The 19,086-nt window shown below is 33.8% G+C and overlaps 2 protein-coding genes and 1 long non-coding RNA gene across 4 annotated transcripts; 1 reads left to right on the top strand and 2 right to left on the bottom strand.

Moving 5' to 3' along the window:
- Positions 1–4,170: 4,170 nt before the first annotated feature.
- LOC121174803 (uncharacterized) lies at positions 4,171–4,957 on the top strand. Its single transcript, XR_005891208.1, has 2 exons — positions 4,171–4,256; positions 4,375–4,957. It is a non-coding gene; the product is annotated as an uncharacterized lncRNA (long non-coding RNA).
- Positions 4,958–5,566: 609 nt separating this feature from the next.
- On the bottom strand, positions 5,567–8,975 carry LOC100527458 (putative ubiquitin-conjugating enzyme E2). Of its 2 annotated transcripts, none has more exons than XM_026128079.2 (6): positions 8,713–8,975; positions 8,384–8,589; positions 8,193–8,241; positions 6,726–6,885; positions 6,432–6,521; positions 5,567–5,890 (listed from the first exon to the last, which is right to left on the bottom strand). In XM_026128079.2, exons 2-6 carry the CDS (start codon positions 8,559–8,561, stop codon positions 5,789–5,791), a joined length of 579 nt encoding a protein of 192 aa, XP_025983864.1. In that variant the 5' UTR covers positions 8,562–8,589; positions 8,713–8,975; the 3' UTR covers positions 5,567–5,788. The 2 variants fall into 2 exon arrangements, with proteins under 2 accessions (XP_025983864.1, NP_001336764.1); NM_001349835.1 differs by having other exon boundaries at positions 5,730–5,890; positions 8,384–8,568; positions 8,713–8,952.
- A 5,897-nt stretch (positions 8,976–14,872) lies between these two features.
- Positions 14,873–16,637, bottom strand: LOC102668230 (nucleolin). Its single transcript, XM_006579258.4, has 3 exons — positions 16,052–16,637; positions 15,324–15,427; positions 14,873–15,040 (listed from the first exon to the last, which is right to left on the bottom strand). Exons 1-3 carry the CDS (start codon positions 16,635–16,637, stop codon positions 14,873–14,875), a joined length of 858 nt encoding a protein of 285 aa, XP_006579321.3.
- Between the last annotated feature and the right edge of the window lie 2,449 nt (positions 16,638–19,086).

Genomic DNA, 19,086 nt, shown 5'->3' with positions numbered 1-19,086 from the left:
GAAAAAAATAGTTACAAATTATTGAGAAAGAAAGAATGAGAGAGAAAATCATTGTGATTTTCGCATACCCACTAGAGAGCATTTTCAAATTACAATTACGGATTCGTTCACCATTAGATCGAGCTAATTTTTGGACAACAAGTTTTATGCGTGTGATACTTCAAATTATCTGGTTGAATCGGGAAAAAGATATCTGAAGAGAGAGAGAAGTGTTTCGCATTATCTATTCCATATTTTAGAATTTTATCTTCTTGTCTCTATTGTATCAATTAGGGTTTGTTTTGATTTGACTGTTTGTAATACGTTTTAGTATACTTGTTGGATGTTCTCTTATATCTTTATTTATTATAGTGGAGTTATTTCTTTGGTCTAGACAACCCGTGGTTTTTACCCTTGCATTGAGAGGTTTTTTACGTTAAACAAATTATATCTCTGTTTTCTTTAATTTCTATTTTGCTCTTTATACTTTATTGGTGCTCCTCACAAGTTCTTATTTTGTTATAGAGTTTATTATTGTGTTGGCCTATTTCCCTCATCAGAGTGGTATCAACAACTAATATTTGGGTCGATGGTTCGACTTGGTGACCGGCTCAAACAAGTAAGATGGCGGAGATGGATCCTTAGCCTTGGGGATCTCTTGTATTGAAAATCTTCCGGACGATGGGTCCAGGCAGCGTGTTTCGCAGATGGAGCAGCGGTGCAAGTATCGCAAGTAGATAGAGCATGTGTGCTCTAATGGCTATACTCGTGAATGATAATGACTTTCGCTCAAGGGGAAGATTACCATGTGGAAGAGACTCACACTTGAGGAGGATATTGTTAGAGTACAAGTGTAAGGTGAAGTCCCACATAAAGTAGAAGTGAAAAAGTTGAACACCATATAAGTGAAGAGAAAATTCATAAACATGAGTCTTAAAGTTTTGAATTAAAATGTAGTATTAAGTTTTCTTATGTGATTGCTCATGACTCATTGGTATAAATCTCCCGGTGTTTACTCCACTCGAATTCCCCAACAACTTTGATGTATGACATTAGTTGCCCGGGCAAGGAATACAAGGACATCACTGCAAATAGCTTCTTCTATTAAAATATGTGCTTTGGTTATCGGTTAGAAATGCTTTAGGTAGAATAATTTAATGATGAAAGCTTAAATATATTTTTAATTTGTATAAATATTACTGCAGGATTATTTTTGTTAATTTTATATTTCCAATGACCCATTTTTTAAAATATGTTTTATTTTAGCCCTTATCCTTACTTGGTCTTTATAGTAAAATGTTTATAAATATTAAGTGTTGATGCGGATAATAAAATGTCACACTATCAATTCTCTGTGTCAATATCTATTAAGGTGTAGTCTGTGCAACCAATCACGAAATAAAGTTAGGTCTTAGGTTGAAATTTTATGATAAAAAATATAACTGAAAAAAGGAGATATCTTATTGAAAAAATTTCTAACAAATATTAATTAATGAATACTTTATATCAATAATATATTTACTTACAAAAAAATCTCTTACAAAACAATTAAACTAGATATCAAAGATGATATTGGGTCAAAACTACACTAAACATAAGAGAGATAAACTTTTATTTGTAACAATGTAGTTCATTGTTAGTGTCAAAATGCATGTCCACAGTGTGTGGTATTGTTTGCGCATAGTTATTATGATTTTGGTGTAAAGATATGTGTTGTTCATCTTTATTTAAATGTTTGGGATAATGCAGCCATTTTTATCGCGATCAAAATAGAAGATAACTTTGTTTGCATTAGGATAAATACACCATTCTTCTACTTGTAATGGATGTTTTTAAATGTTGTTGTTGAGTTGTTTTTGTTTTATTGTTTTGGTAATTTTGACCATTAGTTTCTTAATCTACATTCATCACAGGGGTGCTTTGTGAGGGATCCAAAATTGAAATACAAAGGTGGAGATATACATGTATTTGTTTTTAATCATTGGTATCCAAATGTTTTTAATCCATTTTATTGGAAAACTAGAGCAATTCATGTGATATGCGCAAATGGAAGAAAAAAAAACTTAAAATAGTTGAGTATGGACTCAGCGAGAGAACGAAAAGTATAAAACTATAAAATATTCTAAAGAATCGATATGCCAACTGCAGTAAACAATTTGGAGGCCGGACGGTTTTTACAAATCTATTGATAATAGATTTTACATGAGTGACAAATGAATTCATTTATTCATCATCTATCTAGTTTATTTACAAAAAATTCATCCAATCCATCTATTACAAAAAAATAAAACAAATGGATGGATCTATTTAATTTTATGGATGGTTAATGATCTATTCATTATTTTTTCAAAATCAATGAATCCTTTAATCAATATTTAATGGATTAAAATTGATCTAACTTACTAATAAAAAAATTGTGAGTAATTTTTTTACCAATGTTGACCATGATTTTTTTTTGTCGTCATCAATCAAGATTATTTTTTTGATAGACATCCACTCGAGTATCTTGGTTGATGTTGTTTGGTAATTTTTTTTTGTCCAACGTCGACTAGAGTATTTTTTTGTTCGACATTGGCTAATGATATTTTTCAGCCAAAATAGGTTGATGCTACTTTTTTAACGATGTCGGCTAGGGTTTTCCTAAGTTTTTTCCACCAACTTCGATTGATGATGTTTTTCAACCAACATCAATCAATTTTATTTTTCAAACAATGTTGACTAAGGTTTTTTTTTTATCGACCTTGGTTAAGGTTTTTTTTTTTGCTAATGTTGTCTAGAGATTTTTTTGGCCTATGTGAGTTGATAATGTTTTTCAACCAACGTTCTCCAATGTTATTTTTTAGACAATGTTGGTTAGGATTTTTTTAACTGAATTTGGTTAACACTATTTTTCGCCGATTCCATTTAGAAATAATTTGTATAAATATTCATGAGCTCAAACTAAAAAGTAAGGCTTCGAGGATGCCTATTATTATAGTGAAAAGAATAAATCAATGGCTTGGGCGGAGAAAAAAAGAAATGGCTAAATTGTTTGTAGGATAAATCTCCCATCATAAAATAAAATTTGTAGGACCAACTAGTTGTTGGGTCAAGTTCGATGATGAGCTTTAGGAGGCAGGTACAGGCCCAGAAAACTCGCCATTGAATCTTTGCCGACAAATTTTAATTTAGAACGGATGACGTTTGACTGTATACAAGTTTCCTAACAAAATAAAAAAGGTGTATATAAGCAATATACTTAAATGCTATTTCTCGAGTAATTAACATGTTAATTTTCATATCTCCATGATTTATTTAAGAATGGTCCTTGATATCTCTGAAAGAATGCTTGTAACTTGTAGAAATAACTATTGGTGTTTGGAATTAAAATTAGAATTGTGTGCTGCAAGTAGGATTTTCTTTTATTGAGCTTTGCTTTTGGTTTATAGGAACAGTAAAGTGTGTGGTTGTCTTTTCGTCAACACCCTCCAAATGGATGATTCAAAGAGAAGTAACAATTTGTTGCTTATCACAAAGCGGTGTTTTGGAACATGGCCAAAGTTGTTTGCTTTTCTGATTGTGCATTCTTTACATAAGATGGAATCCATGGTAGAAGGGTGAAAATGATTTGTTATAGTTCCTATTAATTTATAAGGTTTCATGGGAAGACTTGGGTCATGACTCATGGTGATAGGAAAATGTGGAGGTGATGAAACATGGTCCGTTTGTTGGGTGACCATACTCTTGTTAGACTTGACTCAAGAATCAACTCGTGATAGGAAATTAAGTTCCATGTGTTAGGTTACCGTACTAGTGAGAGTCCAAGGGCAACAAACACGGGCATAACAACAACGCAGTCACTTAAATTCCACCTAGTACTTAATGAACGTGCATGGCTCAAATACTCGAGATGATATATTCCTTTCAAATTTCAAGTTTATTTGTTGTTCTATACCTAATAGAAACCCATCAAGTTTTTAAAGTGGTTGGATATCCGTAACTTGTGAAATATTTGGACCTATCTATCGTTACGTATAAAAGATTAACAAGTAATGTTTAAAAAATGACTTACCCAAAATAGCAGGTAGTATTTGTGACTTGTGAGACCATGCGTGATGATCAAGGTAATACCAAATCCATGCTTCATTTTGTCAAAGGATTTGATAGAAGAAACTTCAATTCGAGTTGAAAACATTAACTACGTTCGCCATTGGTTGTAGTCCATTAAAATCATCGCACCTAAATTCCTGAAAGAATTTATTTCCTCGCCACCTCTTTTACGGATCCTAGTAACATTGGTAAATTAGCAAAGTTTGTTTCTATATTTTGCTAATAATTTTTTCCCCAAAACCTCTTGTATATATTTGCATTTATTATTATAACTATGATAGCTTTGTTATCTATCTTTTTTTTTAGTCAAAGGCTTGGTTATCTATCTAATTTTGCTGGATTCGCAAGAAGATCAAGAAACAACAGAGGTTGGCATTAAGCAGACTCATGGTAAGCATGAAGCTGGTTCAACAATGACAGTAGCGAAACAAACAAAAATTATTGCAGGTTTATTTCCTTTTGTAGATTTAATGATCTAATATTGACTATTAGTGCTCATTGTTTTATTTTTATTGTTTTACTTTTGTACGTAAAAGTATTTTTTTTCCATATTGTTGTGTTTTTTTTGGGGTATAATAAAGAAGTACTACTGTTGAATCATGTTCTTGATCTTTGCTAGCATTAAGGTTAATTCGCATAAATGAATCATGTTTTGACCGTTTAACGATACTTAGTGAATAAAAGTGACATAAATGATGCCACTTTCGTAGCCATTAAGTGGAAAAATACGCAAATAGTGGGCATGTGCTTGTTTTTAATCGATTTGAAGTATTACAAGAATGTATTTTTGAACAGTATAAATGATTTGATGAAAACATGCAAAAACAATTATAGAAAGAAGCTCATAGTGCTGCAGATTGGACGGCAAACTTTGCACACTCTAGTCCTCTTGATGTTCAAGTTCAACTTGTTTTTGGACTGTCCCAACAATGTGTCCTTCTCCTTTTGCGAGATGTAATGGGTTTTCCCCATCCCCGTAGTGTTTAGTGCTTTTGTTCTTGGGCCTTAAGCCCTCAATTAAGAAAAGGAATTTAATTGTCAAATCCAAGTACCGAAAAACAAATTGTCAAATCCCAATGATATGAACCAACTCTAGCTACAATTCTAAATCATAGTTAAGAAACCTTCTAATGTCATTCATGGCTTCAAAGACATAACTAATTATAACATATCAGGGAATTGCATTTTTGTTTTGAATTTGGGTGTCGGCATAATTTAATTCATAATTTATTGCAAGTAGTGGGTTAATGTGAAAATGCAACATTAGGATTCATTTATGTATTTCAACTTACAAGCTCTTGGTTTAAATGGGCATAATTGCATTTCGCCTCACATTCAGAATAACATCTTGTTAAATTATGTAAGACAAACTTACAACTAAATCATCAATGTATTTTGCCTTTCATCCTCAACAAACACTTCGATCCACTTGAGTCTCGTAAACCTGCTTAATACACCGATCAACGCAGTAACTAAATAATTCATCCGTGAAGCAGAATTGCAGAAACCTTGGCAATAAGGTATTTAATTTCATAACGGATATAATCACTAGGAAATAGTCGAGTACCGTAGTATCCAAGGAGAAAAAAAAGGCAGAGTAAAACAAAAGGACTATACGATGTGCCAAGTAGATTTATATGACTCTATATTCAATTTAAACTTTTTGTCTATATGGTTCCATCATATTATGGAGACATGTCATCCTAAACTTGACCATGATCTACAGCAACCTTTCAAGAGCCAAGTTTTCATCACCACCAACAGCTTCCAAAATGCTCCTTACTTGAGCTTCTGGAAATCCCATCTCAACGAGTTTCTGTACCTGTAGCAAAAATAAAAGAAACTGCAAGCGTTAGAAAATTATCATATATACTATGGTCATATTTGACTCATTAGCAATGGATATTAAATTTCATAATTATGCACTTTTCAAATCAAAAGTATGTCAATATTCTTAAACAGGTTATAGGCAGCAATGCAAATCATTCTTCAAATACAAAACACAATTTTGGTATAAAATTAATACATAAAATGATTGATTGTAAATAGAAGTTTTGGGTTTATCATTTTCTTATAAAGTTATCATAAAAGCACTGTCTAATACTAACTAGATCAGCAGGATATTGTTAAAATCTCCTTAGTAAATAAAGTATTTGACAACAAAATACATAAAAATAGATGCTTGTGTAAAGCAATAAAACTTAACCGCCAATTTATGCAAAACAAATCCATGTAAGAAAGTAATAAAGAATGCCCTGCGTGAATGTTATGACAATGTCACATGTTGGTCAGGCCAATTTAAATACGCTCAATAATGTGCATCCATAATAGTACTCCAATAATAAAGAAAACAAGCTTAGCACCTTGTCTTCAATCCCGCGAGACGATTCCTTGGCAAAACTTTCTGTCCAGTAGCGAGCAGTGTTAACAAATGTCTGATAGTCTTTCAGATACTGCATTATCCATAGATAGACAAGGATTATAATGATAGAAGGACTTAAAAAGAATAAGCAATATTAACAGATGTTGATCTAGCAAAACCTACACAGGAATATAATCTTCAATATACTGTGCTTTGGCAGTTCCATAAGCAAAGGATATAAGAAGAAACTTTTCCTAAGAGTAGAGACACAACTACACAACAGAAAGAGTCAGACCTGCTGTGCCACCACGGCATCTTGAGGATCATCAGGCTGTGGAGCAGAGAGAAGTGCTTGCACAGAAAGAAGTGCAGTCTTCAGAGTGAGTGCTGGGCTCCACTGGTCCTTCAAGATATCCAGGCAAATAGCTCCACTTTGGCTGCTGATATTAGGATGCCTTCAATGTTTAACATACACACAAAAATCCATACATTAATCAACCAAACAGACTATTTTCCCATAGTAATGCATTAATTGCTATATTTGCAATGCATAAGAAATTGTTCATTTTATAGAGGTTGAGATAGAAAATAAAATCAAACATGAAAAGCTTATCCAGAAGCCAGAACTCCTAACACAGAGCAATTGAAACCTCAAGTTTGCCACAGAACTAGTGGCAAACTCACTATTCTCCAATTGATAGAACATCAAAACAAGCATGAGATATATATTATGTCAGTTTACCAATCAATGAGAGAACTCTGCCCAGGTAAAGGAGGAGGGTTGTGTTAAACCCTCGGTAACCAACATAAAACTCATCAATATACCTAGCATGAACCACTCAGAACAGAAACTGAACTGAATATTGTTGTGTTATTCAAGTAGGCAACCACACATAGTGGAATAAGGCTTTCTGTTGTTGTAATAATCAATGAAAGACAGTGAAAGGAGGGGATATTCCCCAATTTGGTAGAACCTCGAAACAAGCACAAGATATATATTTTGCCAGTTTATTTAATAATTAATGAGAGAACTCCATCTATGGTATGATAACTGCTCCCAAGCCCAGGTAACGGAAAGGCGTTATGTTAGGTCCTCAACAGTCAATGTAAAACTGTCAATATACCCGACATGGATCACTCACAGTAGAAATTGAGTCAAATGCCGTTAGGTGATCCATGTGGCTGATGTCACTTAGTGGGATAAGTAAGATTTTTGTTGTTGAAATAATCAATGAGACAGTGAAAGGGGACACAAGATGAAATACAGAACCCGCAATTATCAACAGATTTCCAGTCAAAAAGTGCCACACTACCATATTCTATATCCTATGAAGAGAATTAGCATATTAAGCTTCTCTAGTAGGTTAAAATGAACCTGAAGCGGCATCAATGACAAAATCGAAACAGATGGAACCCTAGCACAAGACCTCACGTCAATTTTCCACGTCATCAACAAATAAACGAAAACTTATAGGTTAGGAAAAGCTAATTTTCCCCCATCCAAACCCTAACTACATCCTTGAATCACATTATAAATTATCAATCTCCCAAACAACAAAGCTGTTTCCACACTAAACAAAAACCACACACTTTCTCCCCTTTTCCATATCCAATAGAGAGTCGCACAGAAACAAAAAACCAAAATTTTCACGAGATCAACTTCTTCAAGGACTCCATGCCCCCACACCCCCACATCGAATTCAAGCCATTTTTTTCAACAAAAAAAAAAAACAGAATAGTTAATAACAATTCTTTTTCGTACCAAACTTTGGTTTTAAACTTCATCTTGGGGGGTTCAAACGGGTACCCATCTGCAAAAAAAAAAAAAAAGAAAAAAGAAAGGGAAGCTAATCAAGAGCCTAAATTGAGCGGAATTGCAAAATGAAAACCTAGGGTGATTAAAAAAAACGACAATTTAGGGAAATCGAGAAAGAAAACAACAGATTATGGTACCTGGCAATGTGATATCAATCTGGAAAATGCCCCCTTCATAAGGAGTTCCGACAGGGCCAGGAATGGTGCCGATCAAGAGAACAAGGTTGTCGCTTTTGGGGCAGACTTTGATGCCCGATCCCTCCGCGTCCTTGCTGCATTCCACGAGCTCCTTCTGCACGCGCGCAAGGTCTATCATCTTCAATCTGTCACCGATTAACCAAACCCTAGGCAGTGAGTCACAGACGGGGAGAACAACAAATCGTGAAAACTGAAAAACAAATGTCAACGATACGAAGAAGAAGAAGAAGAAGAAGAAGAAGGCGTTCCTTGTTCAGTCACTAACTCACCTTGGGTGCTGTACAGAAGAAGCGAAGAAAAAAGAATAAAGCTTATGTTGTGTTGTGTCGCTTTTCACACACTAGTGACTGATGTATGTTGGTTTTCTTTTTCTTATTTTATTTGTACTTTTTTGTGGCAGTTATCGAAACGCCGTTTTAATTTTCTTTCGGCCCTTGCCGGACATGTGCGGTGAATGAGTGCAATGAAATGATGCGAGGCTTCTCTTGCAATCTGGATTTCTTTCTGTTTTTACATTTTCACTATATTTTTTGTTGAGACCCGAGCAAAGTGTTTGATTTTAATTTAATCCACCGTGTATATTTTAATGTAATTTCCAATTTTCCGTAAGAAGGCTTCACAACTTTTTTTTTATGGAGCGTAAACAAAAGGAATAAAACCCTTATCCCCTTATATAAAAAAGCTACCCTAGCTATCACTACGCATTATTTATATATAAGAATTAGATATATTTTTTTATGTCCACTTAATATTTTTTTCTTGTAATATGTAATATATAGATAATTTTTTTAGGGACTATTTAAATGAGCCAAATAATATAGAGACTAAAACTAAAAAATAAATATATTACATGGACAAAATAAAATAACAAGAAACAAAAAGAAAAAAACAATTACAATGACCAATTTGAAGAAAAAATATACAAAAAAAACATATTTAAACAAAACAAAAATTATACAAGAAATAAAAAGGTCAATAAAGAAATTGTGGAAACATAAATAAAAGAGTCAAGATTAAATTAAGATTAGAGTAATTGTATATACCTTTCGCCTCTACAGTTTAATGTGATGATTCTCAAATTACACTTGAAGAGAAAATTTGGTGACTTCATTAATTTTTTGTATGAAATCGTGCCTAATGGTTCATATTTCTATTCTGACCTTTGAACTCCTTATGAAGAGGAATTTTTTAGATTGATATCGCATTGCTAGGTATGCTAAGTTGTTATTCCTTCTTGCCAGTTTCTCAATTAGGTTATAATCAAACTAAAGACTTGGACTTTTTTTATACCTTTTCCCTGGTTTCTAAGATTTCCATTCCCCATTGCTTTAGCATGTATCTAATAAAACGAAACCAAATAACAGAAAGTTGGCAAAATGTAAAACAGCAAAACGATCAAACCAGCTTAGCTTTATTGATGGAGAGAAGTTATTTATACAATGATGAAAACATAAGCGCAGGAAAAGCAGTTGAGCAGTAACATAAAATGGTTGAGCAATAACAGAAAATGGTTACAATGAAAAGCTGAATTAGTTACAATATTAGTTACAACGGATAGCGCTAAGAGCCCCCCTCAAGCTGGGAATGGATATTCAACATTCCCAGCTTGGAAACCAGAAGCTGAAACATAGTCGGAGGTAAAGATTTAGTAAAAATGTCAGCCAGTTGCATCGAAGATGAGATAGGAAGAAGCTTAAGGAGACCACTTTGAACTTTTTCACGAACAATATGAAAATCTAAGTCAATGTGTTTAGTACGCTCGTGAAAAACTTGGTTAGAGGCGATCTGGATAGCAGATTGATTGTCACAGTAAAGATTGGCGGGTTGAACAAACAAAACACGTAAATCTTGAAGGAGATATGTAAGCCATTGGAGCTCACAAGTAGTGGAGGCCAAGGCTCGATACTCAGCTTCGGAGGAGCTGCGAGACACCGTGGGCTGTTTCTTTGAGCGCCAAGAAATAATGGAATTGCCGAGATAGACGGAGAAGTCGGTGATGGAACGTCGAGTGTCACGACAACCGGCCCAATCAGAATCACTGAATGCTTTGAACTGGAGAGAACCAGTGGCGAAAATTCCAGAACCTGGAGTACCCTTAAGGTAACGAAGAACACGAGAGGCAGCTTGAGAGTGAGCAGTAGTTGGATGAGCCATGTATTGGCTCAATTGCTGAACAACATGAGCTATGTCGGGGCGTGTGTTCATGAGGTAAATAAGGCGACCAACCAGATGATGATAAGAAGAGGAAGCTTCAGCAGATAATGGATCACCCATTGTGGCCTGTAATTGAGTAGAATAGTCCATAGGAGTGGTGATAGGGTGAGAACCAAGCATACCCGAATCTGAGAGAATATCCAAAGTGTACTTTCGTTGCAAAAAAGGAGTGGGGATGCAGTTTATTAAATATGCAGCATGAATTAAAGCAAAGCACCAAAAGCTATGAGGAAGATTAGCCTGAAAAAGGAGAGCTCGAGTTACATTTAAAAGGTGTTGGTGTTTGCGTTCAACAATGCCATTTTGTTCAGGAGTTTCAACACAAGATGTTTGATGAATAATTCCTTTAAGTGCGTAAAAATCATGCATGGAAAACTCAAAACCATTGTCAGTTCGTATAGTTTTAATTTTGCTGCTAAACTGAGTTTCAACATATGCAGTAAAATCTATAATGTTTTTACGTGCTTCAGCTTTTGTATGCATGAGAAAAATCCAAGTAAATCGAGAATGATAATCTACTATGGTGAGAAAATAGCGATGACCATGCATAGAAAGCTTTGAACATGGCCTCCATATGTCTATGTGTAAAAGATCAAAACAGCATGATGCATAAGAATTGCTAGAGGGAAAGGGCAACTTTTTATGCTTTGCATAATGACATGTATTACATACAAAGTTTTTATTGTGTTTCAAGAGGATAAGATGACTGCATGTGTTGTAAGCGTTCAAAAGAAAGATGCCCCATGCGGAAATGCCAAAGATCGATAAGGGTGATGATACATTGTGGGTGAGTGATGGCAGTTTGAACAGTGGGTGTTGTTATATGATTTGGAGTAAGGTGATAAAGCCCGTTTCTCACTTCAACTGTACCAATCCTCGCTTGAGTGTTCGTATCCTGTAATATGCATGAAGTGGAAAAGAAAATAAGTTTACAATTGGTAGAAGAAACAAGCTTGGATATGGAAATGAGATTAAAGGTAAACGAAGGAATGTAAAGGACATCTGACAAAATTATGGAGGCTGAAAGACATATGTCACCTGAATGGGTAGCAGGGACGTAGTGACCATTTGGTAGCTTTACCATAATGGGAGGATTCAGTTGGTTATAGGAACGAAAGTGAGTTAACGAAGCTGATACATGATCAGTTGCTCCGGAGTCCAATATCCAAGAAGTGAGTGTGTGTGTGTGTGTGTGTGATTTACAGAAGGTAAGAATTTACCCGTGATTGAAGCTGGGATAGAACATGAGGAGACAGAAGCTATTTGTTTGACATTAGATGAAGTGGAAGCTGAGTTCCCATGGGATGGTTGTTGGATTAAAGCAAGCAATGCCTTGTATTACTCGGGTGAAAAATGAACTTCTTGAGACTCGTGGTGCTGCGTTTGATCATCAGTGACTTTGCTATCCACTGTCACTAAGCTGTTTGCAATGCTTCTTGTGTTAGAAAACCTGTATCCTGGGGGAAAGTCATGCTTCCTATAACATACATCAATGGTGTGTCCGATTTTCCCATAATGAGTGCATGTCCTTCCATTCTTGATGCTAGTCGTTTTGCTTCTCCCTTCATAATTGGAAGGAACACCGTGCTTCTTGTAACACACGTTCTCAGTGTGTCTAGTTCTTCCACAAAATCGCAAGTTGATTTTACAGCATTGATCATGCTTCCCTTAGGTTCAGGACTGATACCTGCCATAAGATTGTTTCCAAAAAGCTGTCGTTCTTGTTGTGCTACGTATGAAAAAATCTTTGATATCGTAGGCAATGGATCCATGAGCAAGACATGTGATCGGACATTGTTGTATTGTTCGTTCAAACCGCGAAGAAACTATATCGCTCGATCTTCGAGTTTTCTTTGCGCAATGGTAGTAAAAGTTGAACATGTACATCGCAGAGTACAAGAGCAAGTAGGATCTGGCCTGAAATTCTCCAATTCATCCCATACAATGCGCAATTTAGTGAAATATTCGGAAATGGAAAGATCACCTTGCTTCATCGAAGCTGCCTCTTGCTGAAGATCGGAGATTCGAAGAAGATCGCCTTGTGAATATCGCGATTTCAGATCACGCCATATTTCTTCTGCTTTGTCCATCCATAGAATACTCTGTCTAATGGAAGTGGATATTGAATGCACGATTCATGATACAACCATGTTGTTGCAACAACGCCATGCACCATGCGTTCGATCTGTTTTTGGTGGTTCAGGCACACTTCCATCGATGAACTCCACCTTGTTTTTGGCACTCAAAGCTGTCATCATCGATCTGCTCCATGAATGGTAGTTGAAAGAATCTAGAACTGGAGAAACAAGAGCTACCGCTGGGTTCTCGCTCGGATGAAGGTAAAGACAACTATCCATGCTAGGTGTTTGTTCTACTCTCTCGCTCATGGCTGAACTGAAAAACAAAAAGAAGATGGAAATATCGAGTGCGCAGCAGAGCTATGATACCATAATAAAACGAAACCAAATAACAAAAAGTTGGCAAAATATAAAACAGCAGAATGATCAAACTAGCTTAGCTTTATTGATGGAGAGAAGTTATTTATACAATGATGAAAACACAAGCGCGGGAAAAGCAGTTGACCAGTAACAGAAAATGGTTACAATGAAAAGCTGGATTAGTTACAATATTAGTTACAATGGATAGCGCTAAGAGTATGAATAGATGAAATCTGCGACAACTAAATTTTAACGTGTTTTACATGAAAAATTAGATGAAGATGTTTATATTGTAGCTCCAACGGCAGGGCAAGTTTGTAAACTACACAAATCACTCCATGATATCAAACAATCCGGTAGAAATGGTTTGAGAGGTTGACTTTTATTTATTTATTGATAAATGTTAATTGTTAATATTATTAATTTTTAAAAGGTTGAAACAATGACCTCTTTTCTTCTTGATTGCGGATTTAAAAAAGGCCATAGTGATCCACCATATCACCACATATCTGGATAAAGCTTTTGCAATCCAAAAGCTTAACCAATTCATGGCTTGTCCAACAGATGCTCATCATTGTGCACCCCTTTGTGTTCTTCATTGTTTCAAAAGATCATCTAGGCGTGGTTTTTTCTTTCCTAGAAACTCAAAACTTCAGTTGCTTAGGCTCTGTTTAAGGTATTTTTCCATTTTCAGTTTTGAAATATTTGAAAATCAAACCCAGTTTTCCTTTGTGTTCTTCATTTGAAATATTTTGAACACTATTACAAAATAGAAAAAGGAGCTTGAGATAGAGGGGCTACTTAGACATTCACTGCTCTATTTATGGATTATGTTTTTTTTGTTGAACCTTCTCTTATTGCTTGAAAGTGTAAATATCATGTGCTAGGAGCAGCCACTAGCCCACTAAGGAGCTTCAATGGCGTACTTACTTGCTTTAGGATTTGTGTTGGTCTCTTTCTCATTATTCTATTTTAAATTACGATAGCCAAAGAGCATTGCATATATATAGTTGCCAATCCAGTGTTATGCGAACGTACTATGCAATTGGACATTGATTGTCAAATAGTGCATGAAAAGAGTTATATTGGCTTAATGCATTAGTTGCCCATCAATTTAGCTTCTAAAGTTCCTAATTTAGTGTGTTTCAAAATTTTGTAAAAAAAAATTAGGAAGTTGAGAAAAGTTAAATTGATCAAATCTTGAAATACCCTAAATTGTTCATTGTTTGTATTATCTCCTTTGCGCCAACCTTCAGACTAAATGGAAAGTTCCTCATCAATGCCTGGGATGTTACATATCAATAGAAAAATTATCCTTCACAAAGGCCTTAAACAAAGGGATCTATATCTCCTTACCTCTTCTTTTTGGCTGTTATCTTAAAAAATACATTATTTGGATTCTCCTCGTAAATATTTTGGATTACACATTGATTGAGGATTATTGTGTTTGATTCTATTTTTGTTTTATACTTTTTAAGAGTTATTTTATAAAATAATTTTCAAAAAATAAATTTTAAAAAAATAGGAGTGAGGAAAGAAGACGAAACAATGCAAGAAAAAAAAACTGATTAAAATGATTTTAAGATTTTCTGAAATTTTTATTTTACAAATTGAAAAACAGATATTATTCAGTAACTATGGTCAATAACCAGTGAATGACGATTAAGAAGAAACTGAATAAGTTCCTAAATAAAAGATGCCCCAACAAAGAAAAAATGTATTATAAATTGTCTTCATTCTTTCTAGCAGCTAAGTGTAGTAATCATTAATTAATTAATCAATCCTCTGAAAGAAGACGTCTTCTGTCATTGCCCGTGCAAGCCAAAATTGGGTTCATTCGGTTCATATTTAGATGCTTAACTTGGAGTAGATTCTTCTTCATTGCCCCGAATTTCTTTTTCTTATTTCCTTTTCTCTTCGAAGAAGCTGATTTGATTTCAACAATCTGAAGCATCCAAAATGAGAGATTATGAGATTAAACTCAAATTAATAGTTTTTGTAATTTCCTGTCATTATTAATTACTCTTTTGGTGGAGATAAGAATTAATGTTCAATTATTTTACTACAACTACACTTAGTTAGATGAGTCATTCCTTGGTGTTTTATGTAACTTGTAAATGTTGTGAGAGCTATAGCTAGTAAAAAAAAAAAATGAGAGGATAGGGAAAATGGGAGATAAATGAAATCACAATTCACAAAACACTGAAACAATTTTCATATATATTTGCCTCGTTGGAGTTTCCTGTGTTCCCTGAAGCTGATGTAGAGCTTTCATCAATGCTATTAGTACTGGATGACTTTTGGAGCAAGGCAACGGTTTGGTTCTCATCACCTGCATTTGGCAATGTCAAACACCGTTTAATTTTCCAGCCGAAAAGGTAAGATGTGACAATTCACCTACGACCTATTTAATTGCTGATTTGGAAGTTATTTTAATTTATTTTCTAATGAAAACACAACGTGTGTAATAGCTATTACATTTGTTGATATTTTCATTGATGAATTGTTATAATTTGTTGTGTCGGAAGCATATATAGAATAACATGCAAGTCTTGTCGTTTCAGTTGGGAAAAAAGTTATATATAAATACTTTTAGCATTGTTTTCGAATGAAAACACTTCATGATTGAAACTAGTGACTCTTCCACAAGTTTGGCAATGAAAAGAAGAAGTTATTGTATAATTTAAGATTATGATATGTCTATAATTTCAGTCAATTTTTATGTGACATATGACCGAATTTTTTAATGAGTTAAAATAGTTAATTATATGTGATGTGAAGATCGACTGAGATTATACATGCCATAATTTCTCTAATGATGAGACCTACTCAATAAAAAATGATACCCACATATTCAACGAGACTTACCTAAATTTCACCTAATAAAAAATGAGCTGCAAAGAAAGTGTTAAAAAATGTAATCCAGATCAATAAGAAAGAACTTGTAAAATGGTACCTAGAGCCTTTGAATCATGTAGTTCTTCCTCCTTTATCTTATCGGCTTCAGTGCAATAAATTTTGAAGCTGGGTGATGATGGACCTATAAGTCTTTGAATGTCATCCTCCTCATCTTCGTCTTCGTCTTCGTCTTCGTCGTCGTCGTCGCTGCTATCATTTTTTACATTTGATTCCTCATGTTTAATCTCTGGCTGCAGCCCTGCAGTACTCTGCACCTTCCCTGTTTTGAGCTCAACAACCTCACCCTTCTTCTCAGCATCTTTCCCTTTCTCTTCATTGTGTAACTCATTACGCTGCTCCTCATTTCCAGGTTCGGAAACCGGCAAAGGAACCACTTTCGAGAGCTTTTCCACCCCTTTGGCTTGTTGAGCATCATTCAGAGAATCCCTTTTGTGCTCACTTCCATTTTCTTCGGAAGATTGAGAGTTTCCTTCATCAACACCATCAGAATTCAGCAACTCTTTCTTTAAGAGGGTGCCATCTTCCCCACTCTTGCGTTTTCTCAACTCTTCCCATCGGTTGCGGATTCTAGCAGGCAACACCTCTCCCCCATTTCCATTCAGCCTTGAATTATTTCCCCCCATTTTAATCAGAATTATTATTATGACACAGTGCAAAGTTGGAAGAAGGTGAAGGATTATGAAGGGGTTGTAGATTGTAATTGTATGCATGTGGTAGTTGAAGTAACAAACTACAGTTTGTGTTTACAGTTGTTTGATTTGTTGGTGGTCAAATATAGCACCAAAACATGCATCATTGATTGTTATGTGTGCTGTACGTCTAGCTAGTGTTAGGATAAGGCATGCACTAACACAACTTGATCACAAATTAACGTTGTCGATTGAAACATATATTAAGCCATATAGCCTCAAACTAGGTTGTTGCTTATCTGTTCATTTTCTTAAATTAAGACTTTCTCCTCCTTTTGCTCGATCGGCACAACTTGACCCTTTTTGGTCAACACAACGATACTTTCTAAACGGGGGATTTTTTCCCTTAATAAAAATATCTTTGTCTTTGAATACATGCAAGGAACCAGTATGTAACTATCACATTATTGAATAATGGATAAGTTGTTATGAAAGAAAAAAAAAATTTCCTAGCTCATTCGTTGTTAGGAGTGGGAATAGGCCATGTCAAAGGCTTTTATTTTGGCTCGGCCTGTCCTTTTCAAAAATCTAGTCTGACCTGATAGCCTTTTTAAAAACTTTCTTTATAATAAATATTTAATATTTTATGGAGTAGGAAAGTTAAAAAAAAAAAAAGTCAATCAAAATAATGAAGAATATAAAAGGGCACATAACTCACACCTAAATTGTAATTAAAGTCTTACTTGATTATAGGAATAGAAGCTATGGAGCACTAATATGTAATCAATCAAAGTCTGATAGTTTTAAAAAAAAATTAATTGTATCCAAAAAATAATATTATATATTGGTACCCAAAAAATAATATAAGTATATATATATATATATATATAGACCGGTCTATTAGGCTTATAAGGCTTTTTAATAAGCCTAAGCCTGGTCTATTTAATTTAATAGGCTTTTAAAAAAGTCTAAACCTAACCTTTTAATTAAATAGGTCAGTTCAGGCCAGACTTTATGTATGCTAGGTCGTAGGCTCCTGTAGACCGTCCTGGCCTATTCCCACCCCTACTGATCGTCACACAGAAATTTCTCCTGATTCGTGAATTTCTATTTTCAACTTCCTACTCTATTTTTTTTTCCCTTTTTTAAGATTAATTAAAACTCCTAAGAATGTATATAATTTTATTTTTAACCCTTATAAATATAATTTTATTAATTATTTTTAATTTTTTATTAACTTCAATTTTGATAAATTTTAAAAGTTTTGTTATTAGTAACATTAATGAAACATGCATATTTTAACCATGTGATGGTATATGTTATCTCAAGATGATGATTTTAATTGCATGTAACATCGTTAAACTCCATCACATGATCACTAGGTGATGATAAAAATCACTTTAAAAAAAATAGAATTTATTAATATTAAAACCAACACTTTTTTTAATGTTTTTGAAATCCTTTTTTTATAAATTGAAAACTTGATTAAAAAATATTTAACTTTTAATTCAAGAATAAATTTGTTAATTTTTACATATTGTCTTTTAATTCAAATCTTCTTTTACAGTTTAAAAACTTCTTTCAATAATCAAACTTTAAAGAGGAGCAACGCACTCTTTTACTGTACTTCTTTTAATACACTCTCTTGTTTATTAAAATTTATTGAAAAAGTAAAAGGAGTAAAACCTACATGATTTTGTAATTTTTAATAAATTTTAGTGAATAGTAAAAAATGTTTTATAAAAAAATGTGTGATTAACATTTCTCCACTTTAAAATACCGAATAATATTCTTTCTTTATAAGTAATGTATACATGATACTTAAACCTTAATTTATCTTTTCTTAAGAACAGTTCAGTATCCTTTACGCCCAATTTGTTATCAACTTTTGCTTTCTAAAAGCAGCGATTCTGTTATTCGTCATCGCTATTTTGTATACATTATGGAATTAAAAGAGAAATTAACTAATTAAAATACATATACTTGGCTACTTGGTCAGTAAAAAATCCTAAGGTTATCAACCTTATATGTTTTTCTCTCCTCGATTAGAAAATTTAAATAACTACTATTCGCCATTATTATAGATTTCAATAAATTAATTACCAAATTCAAATTAGAAATTAAAAAGAATATATGTTAAAAATACTAAAACCAATTAGATATTGTAATGAAATGGTAATTAAGGTGCATTTGCAAAATCTCTCTCTCTCTCTCTCTCTCTCTCTCTCTCTCTCTCTCTCTATATATATATATATATATATATATATATATATATATATATTTCATTTATTTGTCAGGAATTACAAATTGTAATTGTTATTTAATTAAATAATTAGTTGGTTTTAATCAATTGTATAATTAAATAGATACTCATATGCGTACGTCGAAAACAAAATAATTTAAACTCAATAATTGACAAACATTTACAATGTCATCTAAGATG

The sequence above is a fragment of the Glycine max genome, chromosome 4 (genome assembly GCF_000004515.6).
Source record: "Glycine max cultivar Williams 82 chromosome 4, Glycine_max_v4.0, whole genome shotgun sequence".
In the NCBI taxonomy this organism is placed as follows: domain Eukaryota; kingdom Viridiplantae; phylum Streptophyta; class Magnoliopsida; order Fabales; family Fabaceae; genus Glycine; species Glycine max.
This window is presented reverse-complemented; position numbering and strand designations above follow the sequence as displayed.